At 44.2% G+C, this 23,960-nt stretch overlaps 1 protein-coding gene across 2 annotated transcripts; it reads right to left on the reverse strand.

The window, feature by feature from the left end:
- Nucleotides 1–464: 464 nt before the first annotated feature.
- On the reverse strand, nt 465–23,126 carry LOC118374188 (cysteine/serine-rich nuclear protein 3-like). Of its 2 annotated transcripts, none has more exons than XM_052499265.1 (6): nt 22,881–23,126; nt 21,875–21,924; nt 6,292–6,480; nt 5,145–5,404; nt 3,120–3,416; nt 465–2,868 (listed from the first exon to the last, which is right to left on the reverse strand). In XM_052499265.1, the coding sequence occupies exons 3-6, from the start codon at nt 6,446–6,448 to the stop codon at nt 1,858–1,860; spliced, it is 1,725 nt and encodes a 574-aa protein (XP_052355225.1). In that variant the 5' UTR covers nt 6,449–6,480; nt 21,875–21,924; nt 22,881–23,126; the 3' UTR covers nt 465–1,857. The 2 variants fall into 2 exon arrangements, with proteins under 2 accessions (XP_052355225.1, XP_052355224.1); XM_052499264.1 differs by having other exon boundaries at nt 3,105–3,416.
- Nucleotides 23,127–23,960: the final 834 nt, after the last annotated feature.

Below are 23,960 nucleotides of genomic sequence, written 5' to 3' on the forward strand. Positions count from 1 at the left end.
ATATATATATATATATATATATATATATATATATATATATATATATATATATAAAAACGTTCATTTTTAAACAGGGTGTTTCCTTTTAACAAAATACATGCAAAGTATTCAACATCTATGAGACAACACAAATAAACACGAGACTAACGCTTAATAATTGTAGTACCTCAAAATCGTGTTGATTTGTCATCAATACTAACCACAGCATGCTCGCATTATCAAAACATTCATAACATTACATAAACGTTGTATAGCCATAAATAAACTGCAGCTATATACATTTTCCAGTTGACCCCATATAAAAGTTCAATCTACTAAGGCTGTGACTATACCAGTATTGCAATATTTTTTCCATGGCAATTTTTTTTTTGTTGTACACGAAGCAGACAAAACTCTTTGGTCTTTTAAAAACCTGCTATATGTAAATAACGCGTGCGATAGCATGGGAAATAAATACATGTGAGTCTGGGTGACAACATAATGTTTATTTCCAACATTAGGGCTGTTTTCCCCAAATAAGTGAAATCCGCTTCGTGTTTTGTTCCATTGCCACGCCACCAACAAGTATCGCGTTACTGATATTGTCCAAGCCCTAGCGTCTATCTTAGCTCATTCATTTAACTCAAATAAGATGATCTTTTCATTTTCCCATTCGACATGGTTATATTGTTGAAATAAGGAATCATTTTGTTTAATTCTAACTATTTCACAGTCATCGTCCAATAGCTGTTAGACACTCAGATCCAGGACATGGAAACTGTGTGCGCAATAATGTGCAAAGATCCTTCTGAGGCAAAACCCCACAACTTGCCTTTGCAACCTAATCATTCACTTTAAAAAGGTACATTCATCAGGAGTTAAAAACAACAAACACCGTCCTTCAGGTTCTATTCAATCATTACTGGCGACCCGGTTTCTAGGATAGGTCAACAACACCATTATTCCTGTGCAGAAAATGAATTGATATTGACATCATGTAGTTTCACTGGTAAATAATAATAATAATAATAATGGATACTTTAGGATTTTGGCAATGAAGCCCATTATCTACCTCCCCAGTCGGATGAACTCATGGATACCATTTTTATGTCCCTGCATCCTTCATCCAGTACAAAGGAAGTTAGAGGTAGTTTGGCAAGCCAATTGCTAACTCGTGTTAGTGCAATGACTGGAAGTCTATGGTCACAGCTAGCATCTGGTACCATAGACTTCCAGTCATTGCGCTAACGCTAGTTAGCGACTCCTTTCAAACTACATGCAGAGACATAAAAATGGTATCCACAAGTTCAACTGGATCTGGGGAAGTCGATAAAGGGCTTCATTGCCAACATCCTGTAGTATCCCTTTAATTAAGTTGGTCAGCACATTAATCCAAATGTACATACTTGCTGCAAAGGAATGCTAACTTTACTTATCACACTAACCAGTTGCATTGAACTCTCCACAAGTCTACCTGACACTATGCTAGTGACGAGTGTTAGTCTCTAGGATTGGTGGATCCCTTTTATTCTCAGGCAGGAGAGAGGACGCCTCAGCCAGCCTGTTGACAGAACGCTGGCTTTGCTGCTCCTCAGTCCCCACAGATACCTCAGACCGTGTGCTATTCTTCAGTGACAGTGTAATATCATTACTGCCCATGTCTGTCTGAAAGGCAGATTTACAATTATTGTCATAAGTCTTGTCCTGGAGGCAGAACTGAGCGATTTCCCTTTAGATAGGCCAGCTGCTGAGTCAAAAGTTGGCTATATTGTAAAAATATATGAAAACAAAAATGTGCTTTGATCTTAAGGTTAGGGTTAGGCATTAGGGTCAGCAGTGTGGTTACTTTTAGGGTTAAGGTTAGGTTTAAATCTGATTTTATGACTTTGTGGCTGTGCCAGCTAGTGACCACTCCGCAGAGTTGCCTCTAGAACAAGATTCATTATGAAAAACGCTAACCTGTGTCTGATAGGGCTGCTCATGGTGTAGTGTACTAGTCTCCCCACTGTGGGGAGTGTTGCTCTGCTGCGGGGCTGAGGAACAGGCGTTGGCTGCTGGTGCTTTGTCAGTGTGGGGAAAATGCATATACAGTCGCTCTATCTGGCTGAGGTGGTCTGTGTGCGGCTCGGAGGTGGTTTTAGGCTGCTCCTGTGACACGACTGTGGGGCCATCCGTGGCCCCCTGCCTATTGGGGAGTGAGAGGGGGAGTGAGGAAGCTTCACTAGGGGCTTTGGGTGTGGGGTTCAAGTTGGCTGAGTTGTCCATATGGTAGTACCCTGATAAAGGGTTGTGGTAGTATGAGTTGGGGTTAGCATGGTTGGTGTTGGTGTGTGTGACATCAGTGTAACCCAACACAGAGGAGAGAGGAACCACCTCTGTGTGATAGACTGGGGGTCCACTCACTCCCTCCTCCATAGACTCACAGTCATCTTCCTCCTCCTCCTCTTCTTCCTCCTCAGAGTCACTAGTGTGCAGGCTGTCGGTGCTGCAGTCAGAGAGGCCGCTACATAAACTACTACCATCGTCCTCATCCTCGTACTCCTCCTCATCGTCTTCCTCATCTTCGTCTACTTCCTCTTCTAGATGCTGCTCTGCGTCGCTGGCGCTTGGCAGGTGCATGATGGGAGCCTGCAGGACTGGGATGTTGTCAGACATCAGGGGGTACTGCAGAGCACGCTGGACAGGGACGTTGACTGGTAGTTCTCCATGGTAACCATTGCCATTGGTGACCTGTGGTTGTTGTTGTTGCTCGCGGCTCTTTTCCAGCTCCAGCTTCATGATGGTGTGCAGGAAGTGGGTACGAACACGGATGGGGTTGAACTCGATGCGGCCTGTGCTGTTACTGCAGCCCTCCTTGCTGCAACCGCATGGGAATGACATTCGATCTACCTGTACAGACAGACAACCAACGCCTCAGTTAGCCTCCAAAACTGGACGGTTCCCATTTCCAATGAATAACTAACACATAGACAGAGGCATAAACATAGCAGACGGTCAAACAGACAGACAGACAGACAAGGAAAAAGCCAGGCAAACAGCCAGGCAAACATCCAGCCAGCCAATAGCGGGCCAGCTATCATTTAACAGGCAAACATACTGACAGAGGTAATTCAGGAGACCCTCACCACAGCTCCATTTACCTGGCACTTGATGCCGGCCAGGCTGCAAGCGCAGGTCGCGGGGTTGCACAGCCCCCTGCAGTCACAGCCGCACTCCTCCCGGGACACCCGGATGGCCCGCAGCTCGTGCTTCTCCTCCACGTCGATGCGTCGCACCCCGGACTCCCGGAGGAGAGCGCGGCGCCGCCTGGTGGTCATCGGCTGCAGGAAGAAGTACTCGTCCACCTCCGTGTTGTCCAGGTCGATGTCGTCCTCTGAGATATCGTCCAGGGTCAGCGACTCGGCCTCGTCCGACTCAACAGTGCCATTATTGGTCAGCTGGAGGAAAAACACACGAGTAGATGGTGATGCTCTCTAGCGATGCACATTGAGTATACCGAACACCTTCCTAATACTGACCGCTTGTGTTAGCGCATCCCCTTGTGTTGGATTAGAATCACTGCGATAACGCAGCTTAAAGTGCTAGTGAATACACTGAATAAATACATTATAAACAATGTAAAGGTCATTTTGACGAGAAAGGACTGTGGCACTCAGCTTATTCATGTAATTTGTCATTAACCTTGAATTCATAACCTAGTCCTAATGCCACCCTGCTTTCCTGGTTATCCCCGGCTTACAGATGGGAAAACATTCCTTCCTCATCTCTCTTCTATGTTAGCTGATTTCTAGCACAAAAATAGTTGGCATGCACCACATCGGTGTACAATGTAATGCACTTGGAGAAGTGCCACTGTGAATGCTTTACGCAATCTATTATTAATAAACTGCCTTTGCAACTGCACTGCTGGATACTCTAATACAAAGGCGTTAAAGGCACAGTCCAAAACTTTAGTTAGACGGAGTTTACTACCTTAAGTTTGAAGGGGGCTGACTAGGCAGAGTTGATTACTTTGAGTTAGATTCACTACCTTTAGTTATATGGAATTGACTAAAGTTGACTAGCTTTAGTTTGATGGAGAACTAAAGTTGACTACATTTAGGTTGATGGAGTTGACTACCTATAGTTAGACAGAGTTCACTACCTTTAGTTGGACTAGTGGTTCCCAAACTTGGGGTCGTGACCCCATGTGGGGTCACCTGATATGGAAAATGGGGTCGCGGGAGATTTTCCAAAATCCTGAAGAAAAACAATGTACACTCGTGTTCAAATGTTTGGGTTCACTTAGAAATGTCCTGGTTTTTGAAAGAAAATCACATTTTTTGTCCATTAAAATAACAGAATAGTGTAGACATTGTTAATGTTGTAAATAACTATTGTAGCTGGAAATAGCAGATTGTTTTTGGAATATCTACATAGGTGTATAGAGGCCCATTATCAGAAACCATCACTCCTGTGTTCCAAAGGCACGTTGTGTTAGCTAATCCAAGGTTATCATTTTAAAAGGCTAATTGATCATTAGAAAACACTTTTGCAATTATGTTAGCACAGCTGAAAACTGTTGTCCTGATTAAAGAAGCAATAAAACTGGCCTTCTTTAGACTAGTTGAGTATCTGAAGCGTCAGCATTTGTGGGTTCGATTACAGGCTCAAAATGGCCAGAAACAAAGACCTTTCTTCTGAAACTCAGTCTATTATTGTTCTGAGAAATTAAGGCTATTCCATGGGAGAAATTGCCAAGAAACTGAAGATCTCGTACAATGCAGTGTACTGCTCTCTTAACAGAACAGCGCAAACTTGCTATAACCAAAATAGAAAGAGGAGTGGGAGGCCCCGGTGCACAACTGAGCATGAGGGCAAGTACATAAGTGTCTCACAAGTCCTCAACTGGCAGCATCATTAAATAGTACCCGCAAAACACCAGTCTCAATGTCAACAATGAAGAGGCGACTCCGGGATGCAGGATACCTTATGTCAGACTAATTTGAAATTAACTGTTATAGCCCCATATTAAAAGTATGTGATGGTCACAAGAATTTTCAGATATCAAAATGGGGTTCTGGGCTAAAAAAGTTTAGGAACCCCTATGTTAGATGGAGTTGACTACCTTGAGTTTGATGGAGTTGACTAAAGTTGACTACCTTTAGTTAGATGGACTTGACTACCTTGAGTTTTATGGAGTTGAGTTTCTCCTCTTTGAGGTGGTCTCGCAGCATGTCTCGGTGGCTTCTCTCCTGCTCCACAGCGAACTCCCCCAGAGTGTAGCGCTGCACCCAGCTGTGGCGCGTGGACATGCCCAGGGTGCTGCCGCCCTGCGTGGGCACACTAGTGAAGCCCTGGCGCCGGCTGAAGTAGTACACCGTCACACTCTCAAAGTGCACATTGCGTACCAGCAGACGCTTCTCACGCCTCAAGATAGAAGCGGCTGTTAGAGGGAGGGAGAAAAGAAGGGAGAAGGAGGGAGAAGAAGGGAGAAGAAGAGAGAAGGGAGAAGGAGAGAGAAGGAGGGAGAGAAGAAGGGAGAAGAAGGGAGAAGGAGAGAGAAGGAGGGAGAAGGAGAGAGAAAAAGGGAGAAGGAGAGAGAAGGGGGGAAGGAGAGAGAAGAAGGGAGAAGGAGAGAGAAGGAGGGAGAAGGAGAGAGAAGGAGGGAGAGGGGGCATTTAGAGACAAAGTATCACTATAGAAATGTTTTACTTAAAATTTATTTAACTAGCCAAGTCAGTTAAGAACAAATTACTATTTACAATGACAACCTACCCCCAGCCAAACCTGGACGACGCTGGGCCAATCACAGCCAGATGTAATACAGCTTGGGTTTGAACTGGGGACTACAGTGACACCTCTTGCACTCTTGCCTTAGACCGCTGCGCCAATCGAGAGTATTGCTGCTATTGATATCCCTATGGACCCTTTGAGTGAGTTCGAGCATCCCTAACATCCTCCCTGTCATCTAAAAACCCACAGGGAGCAGGAGCTAGGGGAGATCACCAGCTATGACTCCTAGAGAGAGATGAAATCACACTACTCCCAAGAGTTACTTCCTGTTTCTCCCTATCATTCTAATACCGCTGAGGCTCTCTATGCTGGTGGTGCTTGAAGGAATCCCAGCTGATTTGAAAAGAAGTAGGTGAGGAAGAGGTTCTCGTAACTGGGAGTTTTTCCACTGAAAAGATGGAAGGCTACTCACTAGCAAAATGTAAGGCGCTATTTAATTCACTTGGGGTCAAATAGTTGACAGTGTTGTCCAAAGTTGGAAATGCTGGTTTTGATAGTTAAGCAGTCAAGTACATGCAAGCTGGGTAAGCAACTCACGGGCGACGGGGGTGGAGGTGCCTGGGTTGACGCTGTCGCTGCTGTTCCCGCTGTCGCTGCCGGCAGAGACCTCGTCATCGGACCCCCGGAGAGAGAGGCAGGGGGAGGGGCTGTCCACCTCCACCTCCTCAAACTTCCTCTTCAGGATCCCACTCATCCTGCCGTAGGTCTACCACCCAACGTCTGCCCCTGAGAGAGAGAGAAAGAATGTGGTAAGAAATGTTATTACCGTTATTGCACAAGAGTGTACATGGTTCGCTGAGCAAACCCATGCTACTGTACATGGTTGCTCAGTTCATGCAATGGTGGGCATTGATCTCTCCCAACAGGTATAGGACGATGAGGTAAGGTAAGTTGCTAGCTAGCATTAAACTTATCTTATAAAAAACAATCAATCAATCAATCATCATCACTAGTTAACTACACATGGTTGATGATATTACTAGTTTATCTAGCGTGTCCTGCGTTGCATATAATTGATGCGGTGCGTATCGTTGCTGCAATGTGTACCTAACCATGAACATCAATGCCTTTCTTAAAATCAATACACAGAAGTATATATTTTTAAACCTGCATATTTAGCTAAAATAAATCCAGGTTATCATTCAATATTAACCAGGTGAAGTTGTGTCACTTCTCTTGCGTTCATTGCACGCAGAGTCAGTGTATATGCAACAGTTTGGGCGGCCTAATTTGCCAGAACTTTACGTAATTATGACATAACATTGAAGGTTGTGCAATGTAACAGGAATATTTAGACTTATGGATGCCACCCGTTAGATAAAATACGGAACGGTTCCGTATTTCACTGAAAGAATAAACGTTTTGTTTTTGAGATGATAGTTTCCGGATTTGACCATATTAATGACCTAAGGCTCGTATTTCTGTGTGTTATTATGTTATAACTAAGTCTATGATTTGATAGAGCAGTCTGACTGAGCGGTGGTAGGCAGCAGCAGGCTGCACTTTCGTGCATTTTGCCAGCAACTCTTCGTTGTGCGTCAAGCATTGCGCTGTGTATGACCTCAAGCCTATCAACTCACAAGATTAGGCTGGTGTAACCGATGTGAAATGGCTAGCTAGTTAGCAGGGTGCGCGCTAATAGCGTTTCAAACGTCACTCGCTCTGAGACTTGGAGTGGTTGTTCCCCTTGTTCTGCATGGGTAATGCTGCTTCGAGGGTGGCTGTTGTCGATGTGTTCCTGGTTCGAGCCCAGGGAGGAGCGAGGAGAGGGACGGCAGCTATACTGTTACACTGGCAATACTAAAGTGCCTATAAGAACATCCAATAGTCAAAGGTTAATGAAATACAAATGGTATAGAGGGAAATAGTCCTATAATTCCTATAATAACTACAACCTAAAACTTTGTACCTGGGAATATTGAAGACTCATGTTAAAAGGAACCACCAGCTTTCATATGTTCTCATGTTCTGAGCAAGGAACTTAAACGTTAGCTTTCTTACATAGCACATATTGCACTATTACTTTCTTCTCCAACACTTTGTTTTGCATTATTTAAAACAAATTGAACATGTTTCATTATTTATTTGAGGCTAAATTGATTTTATTGATGTATTATATTAAGTTAAAATAAGTGTTCATTCAGTATTGTTGTAATTGTTATTATTACAAATAAATAAAATAAAAAATAGTCAGATTAATCGGTATCTGCTTTTTATGGTCCTCCAATAATCGGTATCGGCGTTGAAAAAGCATAATCCGTCGACCTCTAACCACTATCTACTGGATTTAATGGCTGTGTCACGTCTACTCCCACTCCTCCCCTTCGGCGTTTGACGTAGCGGGTATACTAACCACCGGTCCTGGGATCCATCATTACACACACCTGGCATCAATCATTACGCGCACCTGCACATCATCATTATGCACACCTGGACTCCATTACCTCACTTATTACCTCCCCTATATCTGGCACTCCCTTAGGTTCTTTCCCCAGTCGGTATTATTCCTGTGTTTATGCATAGACTCTACTGTTGTCTCGGTTCATGGTTGTTGTTTTATTAAAAGTTTCACCTGCTTCTCGACTCTCAGCGTTTCTGTTACAGAATACTGACTACAACAATGGAAGCAGCAGGAAAACAGAGTATCTCCCAGACGGTCGGCGAGCAGGGATACCTTCTACGTCAACACCATGACCAGCTAGTACAACGGCTATGGAAGAGGTTCTTCACAGTGTGTAACGTCTTGAACATTTATTTATTTATTCATATTTTCCACCTTTATTTAACCAGGTAGGCAAGTTGAGAACAAGTTCTCATTTACAATTGCGACCTGGCCAAGATAAAGCAAAGCAGTTCGACAGATACAACGACACAGAGTTACACATGGAGTAAAACAAACATACAGTCAATAATACAGTATAAACAAGTCTATATACAATGTGAGCAAATTAGGTGAGAAGGGAGGTAAAGGCAAAAAAGGCCATGGTGGCAAAGTAAATACAATATAGCAAGTAACACACTGGAATGGTAGTTTTGCAATGGAAGAATGTGCAAAGTAGAAATAAAAATAATGGGGTGCAAAGGAGCAAAATAAATAAATAAATTAAATACAGTTGGGAAAGAGGTAGTTGTTTGGGCTGTAATCTGTAAGATGCTCTGACAGTTGGTGCTTAAAGCTAGTGAGGGAGATAAGTGTTTCCAGTTTCAGAGATTTTTGTAGTTCGTTCCAGTCATTGGCAGCAGAGAACTGGAAGGAGAGGCTGCCAAAGAAAGAATTGGTTTTGGGGGTGACTAGAGAGATATACCTGCTGGAGCGTGTGCTACAGGTGGGAGATGCTATGGTGACCAGCGAGCTGAGATAAGGGGGGACTTTACCTAGCAGGGTCTTGTAGATGACATGGAGCCAGTGGGTTTGGCGACGAGTATGAAGCGAGGGCCAGCCAACGAGAGCGTACAGGTCGCAATGGTGGGTAGTATATGGGGCTTTGGTGACAAAACAGATTGCACTGTGATAGACTGCATCCAATTTGTTGAGTAGGGTATTGGAGGCTATTTTGTAAATGACATCGCCAAAGTCGAGGATTGGTAGGATGGTCAGTTTTACAAGGGTATGTTTGGCAGCATGAGTGAAGGATGCTTTGTTGCGAAATAGGAAGCCAATTCTAGATTTAACTTTGGATTGGAGATGTTTGATATTTACATTTACATACATTTACATTTAAGTCATTTAGCAGACACTCTTATCCAGAGCGACTTACAAATTGGTGCATTCACCTTATGACATCCAGTGGAACAGTCACTTTACAATAGTGCATCTAAATCTTAAAAGGGGGGGGGGTGAGAAGGATTACTTATCCTATCCTAGGTATTCCTTAAAGAGGTGGGGTTTCAGGTGTCTCCGGAAGGTGGTGATTGACTCCGCTGTCCTGGCGTCGTGAGGGAGTTTGTTCCACCATTGGGGGGCCAGAGCAGCGAACAGTTTTGACTGGGCTGAGCGGGAACTGTACTTCCTCAGTGGTAGGGAGGCGAGCAGGCCAGAGGTGGATGAACGCAGTGCCCTTGTTTGGGTGTAGGGCCTGATCAGGCCTGGAGGTACTGAGGTGCCGTTCCCCTCACAGCTCCGTAGGCAAGCACCATGGTCTTGTAGCGGATGCGAGCTTCAACTGGAAGCCAGTGGAGAGAGCGGAGAAACCTCCTCCCTAAGTTTGTTCTATTCACTGCTTTAGCACACTCTGCCAACCCGGATGTTCTAGCTGTGTCTGAATCCTGAATATGGTGTCCAGAGCTCTGGATAAGAGCGTCTGCTAAATGACTTAAATGTAAATGTAAATGTGTTAACATGCATGAAACCAATGCTATTACGGTTACAGAAGCAAGAAGTCATCAAAAGAGAGCGCCTGGGGAATAGGAGTGGAGCTAGGCACTGCAGGGCCTGCATTCACCTCTATATCGCCAGAGGAACATAGGAGGAGAAGAATAAGGGTACGGCTAAAAGCAATAAGAATTGGTCGTCTAGAACGTCTGGATCAGAGAGTAAAAGGAGGTTTCTGGGGGCGATAAAATAGCATCAAGGTATAATGTACAGACAAAGGTATGGTAGGATGTGAATACAGTGGAGGTAAACCTAGGTATTGAGTGATGAAGAGAGAGATATTGTCTCTAGAAACATCATTGAAACCAGGAGATGTCATTGAATGTGTGGGTGGTGGAACTAATAAATTGGATAAGTTATAGTGAGCAGGACTAGAGGCGCTACAGTGAAATAAGCCAATAAACACTAACCAGAACAGCAATGGACAAGACATATTGACATTAAGGAGGGGCATCCTTAGTCGAGTGATCAAAAGAGTCCAGTGAGTGGAGTGGTTGGTTTGGGGGTCACGGCGATTTAGACAGCTAGCCAGGACATCGGTAGCAAGCTAGCATAGGATGTAGGTCTGTTGTTAGCCACCTCTTGCGTTCCGTCAGTAGATTAGTGGGGTTCCGTGTGGTAGAGGGGATTAGTCCAAATCACACAACAACAAAAATAAAATAAAAACAATAGATATAGTTATAGAGGCCCAAGAAGAAAACATAATAATAATAAAAATAAATAAATTGTCCGATTGTCTATTCTGAGTGCAGCCGGTAAGACAGCTAACGGTTAGCAGGCCGCAGATGGGTGTTCAGGTAACGTCGCGACGGAGGAGCCAGCCGGATCTCCTTCGGGTAGATAACGTCGGCAGTCCAGTTGTGAAGGCCCGGTGGGGCTCCGCGTAGGCGGTAAAACGGGTCCGGATAGGTGACTGCAGCCCAGGAGTGATTGACGGAGTTCAGGAGTGATTGACGGAGCTGGCTAGCTCCGGAGTAATTGATGTTTGCTCCGGAATCGACGAGAGCAGATAGACACATGGATAGCAGCTAGCTAGCTGTGAGATCCGGGAATGAATGTCCAGAGAGCAGTTGAAATCCAAGGACATGGAGAGAAAAATTGGTCCGGTATGTTCCGTTCTGAGCTGCGCCGTACAAAAACTGGCGATAGATTTTCGAGCTAAAGGATAGCTGATGACCACAAACCGTGGTTAGCTGAATACTAACGATTTGCCAGTAAAGAAGCTAACTAGCTTCTGAACTAGCTTCTGATTAGCTTCTAGCTAGCTCCTGGCTAGCTTCTGGGTAGTTTCTGGCTAGTTTCTGGCTAGCTTCTTGGAGGATTGCAGATTTGAGGCAAATAATACTTATTTATAAATATAAATTGGTGAGGCGGGTTGCAGGAGAGTGTTTTGAAGATGAGTTGATGGAAAATAAAAATAAAATGTATGTGAAAAAAAAGTTGTAAATATATATATATATACAGGACACGACAAGACGAGGACAAAAGACGTCTGAACTGCTATGCCATCTCGGGTACTACTATAATAATCACCTCAGCTCTACATTAATGCTTCTAGTCTACACCGATGCTTATAGTCCTCAACTAACGGAGTGAACACTCCAGCTGCTTACATACCCGGAAGCGTTGCCGTCAACTAGCGTAGGATACTCTACAACCAATTGACCCAGCGAGCCGGCACAACCAGCACATTTAGCAACCCGCTCAGGTCAGGGAAGCCTGTTTGTCCCTCCCGGATAAATATGACGGCACCCCATCTAAATGCCGTGGCTTCCTATTTCAGTGCTCCCTCTACTTTATGCACCAAATGGGAGCCCCCACCACCGAGAGGTTATTTCTCTGCTGACTGGGCGAGTGTTGGAATGGGCCACGGCCGTCTGGAAGAGGAGAGTAAAGGAGCTATATTCATAAGGGGTTCATGGCTCTGTTCAAATGCATCTTTGATCATCCCTGGAGGGCAGAGGGAGGTGAGCGCCTACTCCAATTACAGCAGGGGGACCAGACGGCTGCCTAGTTTTCGCTCACCTCCCGGACAGTAGCAACATCCAGCGGATGGATCGAGTGGGTGTTTCGTACGCTATTCAGAAGAGGTCTGCACGAGTAGGTCCAGATGGAACTGGCCTGTCGATGACAACCTCTGCTTGGACGCACTCATTGTGATGGCCGTCCCTCTGGATATCCTACTTCGGCAGCGTTGGCACTCATCGCTTCTCTCAGTGAACACTCTGGATCAGAGCCTGAACACATGGAGGTAGGGGTCACATGCCTCCCCATGACGCAGACTGAGCCAGATGGTGTTCAAGGACTTCCTAATCTGGGATCCACAAGAGCAGAGTCACGTGATCTTCCACCTCCTGGGGCAGGAGTGAGTATTCCACCTTCATCACTTTCTGCTAAACTCTTTTTGGTGTCCATCATACTAGTTGACTGTCACTCATGTACTGTGTCTACAGCGTTAGTGGATTCCGGTGCCACAGGGAACTTTATTGACCAGACCCTTGCCTCCTCTCTTAACATCTCATACCACCTCTCCTTTCCCGGTTCAAGCCCTCAATAGTTGGCCACTAGGATCCGGAACCATTACACACATCACCCAACCACTCACCCTCACGTGGAGTCCATTCATCAGGAGAACTTCCCTTCTACATTACCAGTTCACAAGATCTGCCTTGGCTTCAATGTCATAACCCCACCATCTCATGGTCGAGAATGAGAATCAGACTGGTCACCCGAATGCTGGTTCTACGTCGGTTGAGAGTCCTGTGGTTGCCTTTCAGCCCAACAACCCAACAACCCAGGTATACCAGGACCTACCAGGAGGAGGTATTCTCCAAGACCTGTGCCACCTGTCTTCCTCCTCATCGCCCCTGGGACTGTGCCATCAACCTGCTGGCAGGGTCTGTGCCTCCTCGCAGGAGCATCTACTCTCTGTAGGTGGCTGAGACCCAGGCCACAGAGGATTACATCCAAGAGGAGCTACAACAAGGACGTCCTCTTCTCCTGCGTCAGCTGGCTTCATCTTTGTGCCCAAGAAAGATGGAGGGTTACGTCCATGTATTGATTACAAAGGACTCAATGAAATCAGCACAAAGTACTATTACACTCTCCCATTGTTTTCCGGCAGCTGTCGAAAAGCTCCGTGGGGCCCATTTTATTATTATTCTTTTTTACCAAATTGGACCTGCGGAGTGTGAACAAGCTCATCCACATCCGGGAGGTGGATGAATGGAAGACTGTTTAGCCCGATGTCTGCGAAAGCTATCCAAGCGTTTATGTTAGGACATCTCTCTCAGTAGACAAAACATTACAAACAGATAGCAAAGTAGATTGGTCACGAAAGTAAGAAAAGCAATCAAATGAATCGCTTACATTTGATGATCTTCGGATGTTTGCGCTCACGAGACTCCCAGTTACACAATAAATGTTACAGAAAGATTATTGTTAAATCCAAATACCTCCATTTACAGGCGGTGGGGATACCCACAGAACCTTGTCGCCCTCTCTCTTCAAGTAGCCTCCCGTAACCGGCGACAGTGCGCACAGGAGCCGGGAGACATTCTACCCGACCAACGACCCAAACCATCAGCCGAGGTAAGGGCACCCGGGAAAGGAAGTCACTATCGGAAACACCAAGCTCCCTAAAGAATGCTACTCGATTGTCAAGAGAACCTGTGCCACGGATTAGTAGGGGAACAGTGCCAGCCATCCCCTCGCACACAAATAGATTCAAGTGAGGGCAGTCTGAGCATGCGCCGAGACATACAAGACAACCAACGTGAGTATCTTGGGGTATGGTCCAGAATCCGATCCCGGCTTGTTAGCCTTCGTCGTTTCGGTAGCGTAAGCCAGCTTACTTATTGCTATAGCCAGGCCAAGCAATTAGAAGAATAACTAATTGTTTGTGATTGGGAAACGTAATTATGACATAACATTGAAGGTTGTGCAATGTAACAGGAATATTTAGACTAATGGATGCCACCCGTTAGATAAAATACGGAACGGTTCTGTATTTCACTGAAAGAATAAACGTCTTGTTTTGGAGATGATAGTTTCCGGATTCGACCTTATTAATGACCTAAGGCTCGTATTTCTGTGTGTTATTATGTTATAACTAAGTCTATGATTTGATAGAGCAGTCTCTTGTTTCAAGAGGACCACAATGGAAAGAAGTCCCAGACGTTGTTGTGTGTTATCCTCCATGATGTTACTCATGTGCCTGTATGGCTTCTCAAGTTTTCTGTGTTCTTGTTTTTTGTTTTTAAATGGTCGAGTGAATAAACTAGACTAAAATTCAAACACAACCCCCCACGGTGACAGTATGGGGAGATGGTGGGAACTGGGTAAGGGTTTCCGTGGCTATATCCAAGCATCATGTACCGACTTCCTACACTTCATTTCAGTCACGTATTCTCATTCCCATCTTCAGAATCCAGCACTCCGTGCACCTTGCTACCTATTCCTTGAAAACCCGGCGGCGGTTGCCATGACAACGGTGTCATCGTATACATGTGTCTTATTAAGAGACATGTTTAATTCGGGCAGTCGTCGCCTGTTTTAGACATTATGGATACTATGTGCAAAACAATACCACTTAAAACGGCGGTTTACTGTCCACACAAATCCCAATCTCATAATAAATGCCTCCTTGAACTGGTACCGGATGACATCATGCACCACAACAGAACAGAACATGGGAGCAGACTACCCTGCAATGGCAGTGAGAGAATAGGTGGAGGGAGACTCCCCTTCGCTTGCTTAACCACCTCTCTGTCTCTCTGTCTCTCTGTCTCTCTCTGTCTCTCTCTCTCTCTGTCTCTCTCTTTCTCTGTCTCTCTCTGTCTCTCTCTCTCTGTCTCTCTCTCTCTCTCTCTCTGTCTCTGTCTCTCTCTCTCTGTCTCTCTCTCTCTCTCTGAAGAACAGTAAGCAGCAGGATATACACTGGGAACACAACGCTGCATAAGCTCCCTCCACACCAGATGCTACACATAGTGTCCTGTGCTGAATGGATCCCATTCGCGAGCTCCCCCCATAAAATGTAAAAGTACCAAAGGTGAGGAAATATTACCACCACACTTCAATAATCTATGTGACCACTGACTGACCTGTGTCGTATCGCCTTGCAAACTCCAGGAATCCTCTAGCGCTTCCCCACATTATTCACTACATAAACGTCCACATCGATAGGGCTCCCAGAAGAACAGACCTTGCTGCTACCCTCTTACTTATTGTTTAGCACCCAGGAGTTTGTCTAGGGTTCACAATCTTTCTCTCAATTCAATTCAATTGAAATTCAATTCAATTCAAGGGGCTTTATTGGCATGGGAAACATGTGTTAACAGTGTGAAAGCAAGTGAAGTAGATAATGTACAAAAGTGAAATAAACAATAAAAATGAACAGTAGACATCACACGCACAGCAGTTCCAAAATAATGAAGACATTTCAAATGTCAAATTGTGTCTATATACTGTACATTGTTGTAATGATGTGCAAATGGTTAAAGTACAAAAAGGTAAAATAAATAAACATAAATATGGGTTGTATTTACAATGGTGTTTGTTCTTCACTGGTTGCCCTTTTCTTGTGGCAACAGGTCCAAATATTGCTGCTGTGATGGCACACTTTGGTATTTCACCCAGTAGATATGGGAATTCATCAAAATTGGGTTTGTTTTCAAATTCTTTGTTGATCTGTGTAATCTGAGGGAAATATGTCTCTCTAATATGGTCATACATTTGGCAGGAGGTTAGGAAGTGCAGCTCAGTTCCCACCTCATTTTGTGGCAGTGTGCATATAGCCTGTCTTCTCTTGAGAGCCAGGTCTGCCTACGGCGGCCTTTCTCAATAGCAAGGCTACGCTCACTGAGTCTGTACATCATCAAAGCTTTCCTTAAGTTTGGGTCAGTCACAGTGGTCAGGTATTCTGCCACTGTCTACTCTCTGTTTAGGGCCAAATAGCATTCTAGTTTGCTATTTTTTTTGTTAATTCTTTCCAATGTGTTAAGTAAATATGTGTGGTGTGTTTATGTTTGTGAACAGAGCCCCAGGACCAGCGTGCTTAGGGGACTCTTCTCCAGGTTCATCTCTCTGTAGGCGATGGCTTTGTTATGGAAGGTTTGGGAATCGCTTCCTTTTAGGAGGTTGTAGAATTTAACGTCTCTTTTCTGGATTTTGATAATTAGCGGGTATCGGCCTAATTCTGCTCTGCATGCATTATCTCTCTCTACCCCCTCTTTGCCTCTCTCTCTCTGGTGTTGCTTGCTGTCAGCTTTCTCAGACAGTTTCTCTCTCCCCTCTAGCTCTCTCTCTATCTCGCTTTCTCTCACCCTCCTTTTCCACACAAAGACTCGTTAGCTTGTGCTGGCTGAAGTGCCGAAGCCTGACTGAGGTAGAGGAGGAAGTCCTTGGAGATCACGAGAGAAAGAGGATAGAATGAAAGAATAGGCGAGAGAGAGAGAGAGGGGGGTGTAATCAGACAATTTCGACAAAATAGCAAAAAGGGCAAGGAGACAGATCTGCAATACGAAATCTCCCTTTTATAATCCCAAACCCTGCACTGTCCCCTGTATAACAGACAGACACAACAACACTGTGTCACTTTACAGGCTCAGGTTGCCACAAATAGCATAAGTGACAAAGCTTAGTGGGAAGCACCGATGCCAGTCCTGACCCTGTCCACAGACACTCAGTCTCGATTATGAATACGGGCCAACTGTCAACTCATCTTAACTCACTGCCCTAAAATACCCGTTTGCATCTCCCCTCTTCCTCTCTCTCTACTACCCTTTCCTCTCCTCTCTACTCCTCCTCCTCCTACATTCATGTTTGGATTCATTGGGTTAATGGTGTGTGTGTCATACAGCAGAGAGGAGCCCTGACTCACTCGCTGCAGTGAGACTGGTTGAATTAGCGCTAACCTAGATAGCCAGGCTCCATTCAGCCTCCAGGAAGGGAGGTTGAGAAATGAAGCCCTCTCTAGATTCTAGAATGACCACACAGAGAGGGTCAGTTGAATGGGATTCCTAAAGGAACGGCCCCTAGGGTCATCTGGCGCTGAAGAAGTCTACTGCCACAGACATGCACGCCCCCATGCACACACTCACACACACGGAGGCAGGCAGACACACAGACCTGTTTTCACCTCTCGGTACAGGGAGTACAGGGGAGCAGGGCTGGGTAAGGCAGGGAAGGGCTAGAGGGGACTGAAGGAGATGTGAGGGAGTTGACTTTATGGAACAATGTTTCCTCTTCCTATCCACCCACCCACACCCACCTACACAAATGTGCTCTTTCTTTCAGTCAGAGTTGAAAATGTTGCTGGATTGCCAGAATTTAGAGACAGAGAGAGAGAGAGAGAGAGGACAGACAAAGACTAAGAGGAAAATCTAAAATTAGACTAGGCACCATCGAACAAAACACGGAACGATGCCATTCATATGTTCTGCCATTATATTTCAAATAGACATGAGTCATGAGCAATACCAGACAGAGAGCTGTAATCTCCCTTATTCAGAGAGCTGTATCTCCCTTATTCAGAGAGCTGTATCTCCCTTATTCAGAGGGCTGTATCTCCCTTATTCAGAGAGCTGTATCTCCCTTATTCAGAGAGCTGTATCTCCCTTATTCAGAGGGCTGTATCTCCCTTATTCAGAGGGCTGTATCTCCCTTATTCAGAGGGCTGTATCTCCCTTATTCAGAGGGCTGTAGCTATTCAGAGAGCTGTTCTCCCTTATTCAGAGGGCTGCTGTATCTCCCTTATTCAGAGAGCTGTATCTCTTATTCCCTTATTCAGAGGGCTGTATCTCCCTTATTCAGAGAGCTGTATCTCCCTTATTCAGAGAGCTGTATCTCCCTTATTCAGAGGGCTGTATCTCCCTTATTCAGAGGGCTGTATCTCCCTTATTCAGAGGGCTGTATCTCCCTTATTCAGAGAGCTGTATTCTCCCTTATTCAGAGAGCTGTATCTCCCTTATTCAGAGAGCTGTATCTCCCTTATTCAGAGAGCTGTATCTCCCTTATTCAGAGAGCTGTATCTCCCTTATTCAGAGGGCTGTATCTCCCTTATTCAGAGAGCTGTATCTCCCTTATTCAGAGAGCTGTATCTCCCTTATTCAGAGAGCTGTATCTCCCTTATTCAGAGAGCTGTATCTCCCTTATTCAGAGAGCTGTATCTCCCTTATTCAGAGAGCTGTATCTCCCTTATTCAGAGAGCTGTATCTCCCTTATTCAGAGAGCTGTATCTCCCTTATTCAGAGGGCTGTATCTCCCTTATTCAGAGGGCTGTATCTCCCTTATTCAGAGAGCTGTATCTCCCTTATTCAGAGAGCTGTATCTCCCTTATTCAGAAAGCTGTATCTCCCTTATTCAGAGAGCTGTATCTCCCTTATTCAGAAAGCTGTATCTCCCTTATTCAGAGGGCTGTATCTCCCTTATTCAGAAAGCTGTATCTCCCTTATTCAGAAAGCTGTATCTCCCTTATTCAGAGAGCTGTATCTCTCTTATTCAGAGGGCTATGGTCTTATAATGGTACCATGGGTGAAAATAACAAGATAAACTTCTGCTTTAAGATGGAAGGTGACAGAAAGGCGTTACACCATCAGTCCCTCTACGACTATTCTGACTGTCCTCTGTGTGTGTTTGTGTGTGTGTCTCTCTCTCTCTGTGTGTGTGTGTGTGTGTGTGTGTGTGTGTGTGTGTGTGTGTGTGTGTGTGTGTGTGTGTGTGTGTGTGTGTGTGTGTGTGTGTGTGTGTGTGTGTGTGTGGCAGCTACAGTTTACCCATACATGAATGAAAACAGGTTGCTATAGCAATACCAGACATATAGCACCCAGACACACAGCCTATCGAGAGAAGGAATACCCTTCCATCTTAAACCAGCACACCAGTCAAATCCTATAAGGGACATTCTACTTCTAAATTCTACTTAGACATAACAGAATAGAATGGCTTGTTAGGCTGATATAGTATTGGGGAGGGCTGACATTCTGTCAGTATGCACTCACAGTCTAAAGCTCTTGGAGAACAAAGACCAACGTAAGATCATTAACTATTTGCAAAGTGAATCTACGGACACTTGTCTCATGAGCTAACACGCCACTGGAAATCACATTCAGTCTGTCGAAAATGTTAAGCAAATGCACTCTAATGAGAGGTATAACATAGATTCATTTACCACTGACTGAATAAACAGTAGCCTTTACCACTGCACAAAATATGGCCTAGCTGTTGGAAGCACGACAAGAGGAGATAGTGGAGACGTCCAATTACTACTGTATGTGTCCTAGAGCGAGTTAGTGAGCCCCTTTCCGTTGCTCTCCTCTCCCTCTCTTCTCCTAGTGACTGGTGAAACTAATTGTGCTGCATTTAAAATCTGCTACTGATTTCTCTCCCAGCCACTGCTCTCTCTCTTTCTCTCCTCTCTCTCTCTCACCCACACTTCCTCTTTCTGTCTATTTCTCTCTCTCTTTCTCATTTCAACTTCTCTCTCCCTTTCCCTCTCTCTCTCTCACTCTGTCTCTCTCTCTCTCTCAACATCCCTCTCTCACTCTGTCTGTTTCTCTCTCTCTCTCAACATCCCCCTCTCTCTCTTTCTGTGTTTCTCTCTCTATATGTTTCTCACTCTGTCTGTTTCTCTCTCTCTCTCAACATCCCCCTCTCTCTCTTTCTGTGTTTCTCTCTCTATATGTTTCTCACTCTGTCTGTTTCTCTCTCTCTCTCAACATCCCCCTATCTCTTTCTGTGTTTCTCTCTCTATATGTTTCTCACTCTGTCTGTTTCTCTCTCTCTCTCAACATCCCCCTCTCTCTCTTTCTGTTTCTCTCTCTATATGTTTCTCACTCTGTCTGTTTCTCTCTCTCTCTCAACATCCCCCAATCTCTTTCTGTGTTTCTCTCTCTATATGTTTCTCTCTCCCCTCCCTTTCTCTATCCATATCAACTTCTTTCTCTCTCCCTTGCTCTCTCTCTCTCATATTATCTCTCTCCCTTGCTCTCTCTCTCTCATATTATCTCTCTCCCTTGCTCTCTCTCTCTCTCATATTATCTCTCTCCCTTGCTCTCTCTCTCATATTATCTCTCTCCCTTGCTCTCTCTCTCTCATATCTCTCTTCTTTGCTCTCTCTCTCTCATATCTCTCTTCTTTGCTCTCTCTCTCTCATATCATCTCTCTCCCTTGCTCTCTCTCTCTCATATTATCTCTCTCCCTTGCTCTCTCTCTCTCATATTATCTCTCTCCCTTGCTCTCTCTCTCTCTCATATTATCTCTCTCCCTTGCTCTTTCTCTCTCTCTCATATTACCTCTCTCCAATCAAACGTGGAGCAAGGGGATGCAAAGTAATTATGCAAAGTAATTACCTCAATGAATGTGGAAGGTGAGAGGTGCTGTGTATCTCCTGTCCGCATTCTGTCTGAGAGTTTATTTCATGGAAAGTCTCCAGACAGAAGCCTTAAAGAGGTGTGAGTATGGTTGGCTATGATTGGGGGGTTGGAGAATAAGTTTACTAAATCTGCAAATAAAACCCAGATGAACATTTGTCCACTAAACCAAGGCAAATACAAAGAATACTATACTTTTACAGTGGTTAATATATATAATATATATATTTTATTATTATTATACTAAATAATCCCAAATAATGACGATCTCTTACAAGTAATGAACATGTGAAATGAATGAATCACACTTTCAGCTGACCTCAGCACCCTGGTTCATTCCTAGATGTTACCTTTTGTAAGCGGCTTGTCCTCTCCTAGGGGGTGAACAGCAATATGCTGCTGGAGACTGAGTGAACATTCCAATCAGCTGCCATGGCAACCAGCCACGAGGGGGAGGGGGGGTGGAGGCGAGGGGAGAGCACTATGCTGAAGCATGAGTTGGACTGGGAAGTATACCACATCTCACAAAGAAGAACTGTTATGTATGCTAGCCAGGAGGGGTGATGAGTATAGATGTAATTAATATACTGTGTGGTTGCATGCAATAGTTATGGAGCTGTATCAATGACAATACAGAATGATCCATTGAAATATAGAATAGTAATACAATTCTACATGTAAAATACAGTATAGACGATCATATTATTACTATGCATTATGAAGCATTCATTGGAAGTGTGACTAGAATACTATCTTTAACAGACAATGATGCAACCGCTTTCTCTCTCTCTCTCTCTCTCTCTCTCTCTCTCTCTCTCTCTATGAAATTGTAACAATGTATCCTTCACCCTAATAATATACAGTCAAAGCCTGATGAAAACATGGCATGACACCTAGTAATATAATTTATGCATTGGGAATTGCTTGATGATGGATTTGATAGACAGATGTTGACAGACAGAGAATCAGGGTGACCTTTACAGTGTGTGTGTGTGTGTGTGTGTGTGTGTGTGTGTGTGTGTGTGTGTGTGTGTGTGTGTGTGTGTGTGTGTGTGTGTGTGTGTGTGTGTGTGTGTGTCTTTGCATTGTATTGTGTAATAACACCCCATACTTCTCCAGTTCTATTTTCTCTCCCCTGATATCTCCTGTAGAGATAATAACCATGTGGTGGTGGACAAAGAGAGGTTCTACCCAGATAAATCAAGCATCATTCAGCCTGCACGGACACTTAGCTGCCCCACTCACTACATGATGACTTCTCCCATCAGGAACCTTTTAGGAAATGCCAGACAGCTAACAGGGCTGCTAACAGTTTATGTTTAAAATCAGTCTATACAAACTGGAACAACAATGCTTGGACAAGTTAAAGCCAACCTACCTTAGATGCTGAGAGATCAAGTTAGGTTGTTTGCATGAGAAGTCGTTGGCCTGTAAGGAAATGCGCACAGGTGAGGACTGATGAGCTAATGTATTCTTATTTGACAATGGCTGAAATATAGTGAGACACAATTCACTAATAGTGTGGATTGGGTTCTCATAGAAACTACTCATGCAGTGAGACAAAGCTTATAGTGAGAGTTTGGCTTGGGGAAGTGGAAAGCAGGCATTGCTGCCCCCCCACCACTACCTCCTCCTCCCCCTTCTCCTCTTGTGATGAATAATTGGTTCCCAGGGGACTCAGGAGTGGGGCCCAGCAGTTCTACACACACAGTTTCCCTTTCTCAACAGACTGACTGGGGCAGTAGCCTCCTCTCTGCAGCACTGAAGTGTGTGTGTGTGTGTGTGTGTGTGTGTGTGTGTGTGTGTGTGTGTGTGTGTGTGTGTGTGTGTGTGTGTGTGTGTGTGTGTGTGTGTGTGTGTGTGTGTGTTTACAAGAGAATAGATTTTTTATGATATGACATGTAAATACAGTTTAATCAATCTGTTTTAACTATGCATAACCTTGGAATAAGTTCAACAGAAAAGGTTAAACTATGATGTTATTAATTATACATGTTTTGGGGGTACTAGCATATACACTACAACTTATATATAACCAACGTCAAATTGATTTCATAATAAAACATAGTGGTGAAACCTTTTGAATGAAAACGTACTGTAGTTATGCCTGTGACAAAGCAAGAAAACCTGAAGGCTCTGAGGCCTCTATGACAAACCACGTATCCTACAACAAAATGTACTATTCTATTCCAAAACACTTTATATTTGCAAAATATGTGCATCGTTAGCGTAACATCTCTCAAATCATGCACTCACTCAGCTTGTTTAAGATTCAGATAGTGAAAAAGCACAGCGCGCAGGGTATCGCGGTATACCGTGCTATATAGGAATTGAAAAGGCTAGAGGGAAATACTAATACAGAGGTATCAAAAGCAGTGACTTACCAATCATCTTGTCAAACCCATCACGAAAAACTGGCAACTGTATAAAATTACGTCCCGTACTGGCTAAAATAAACAAATCTCAATGACAACTGTTAAATCAAAGGCTAATTGTCAATGCAGCTTAAATTATATTTGCGCACCATACACACAAACGCATAACAGAGTGATATGGTCCTGTAACTGATTATGTTGTAAATGAATTAGTAGGTTTTGCAGCACGACTGATGCGTGGAGGTCTTTTCGGCTGCGCGCGCTGACAATGGTGGAGAGAAAGGGGTTGACACGAGCCCTACAAGCAACGTGACTACGGTTAGCCAATCATTCCCAGGTGAATGAAATTATACGTGGACTACCAAAGTGTCGGCTACTGTAGCAAACGATTACACGTTTTTGAAACATGGCAGCCTATCTTTGAAAACGTAAAACAATATTTTTGTCAACTCCAACAAAAATAATTGTGGTCTTTGGTCTTCAGATAAGAAGCTGTGTGTGTGCGCGTGTGTGCGCGCGCGTGCGTGTGTGTGTGGCTCAGCTATGGATTTGGTGCGGTGGAAATGTTTTGCTGCCATCCAGTGGAAAGCTTGGCTAGCCTCTCAGCGGGGTATTTAAATAATTAACCATGTATTGTTTTATGTATTGAGCTGTCAAGAATAAGTATTATATTTGAATGTCGTAGCTGAGGTACAGAAACACCCTGCCAGGATGTGTCCACAAGTTGTTATAGTTGTATAATAACTAATATATATAGTATATTCTGAATAATTATCATGTGATATTTAATTACATTTTGTTTTATCCAAGTGTTGGATTTGGGTATAGCACATCGTTTATTTGAATAGATTACTTAATAGCAACTACTTGGGGACATTTGCAGCATTGGTCTATTTTTTTATTTTTATCAATGGGTACTGGAGAGCGTGATATTAGAGCCAGGAGACAGTAGAGGGCGCTCACAGCCCACACACTGTACTGGCTCCGTTCTGTTCCATTTCCAGTCTCTGGTTTCACAGACGTATTGGATCATTCTTTTGTTGCTGAGAATTTGCCTGCACAACAGGAAATGTAAACCTGTAGTGTGTT

The sequence above is a fragment of the Oncorhynchus keta genome, chromosome 37 (genome assembly GCF_023373465.1).
Source record: "Oncorhynchus keta strain PuntledgeMale-10-30-2019 chromosome 37, Oket_V2, whole genome shotgun sequence".
Lineage (NCBI taxonomy): Eukaryota > Metazoa > Chordata > Actinopteri > Salmoniformes > Salmonidae > Oncorhynchus > Oncorhynchus keta.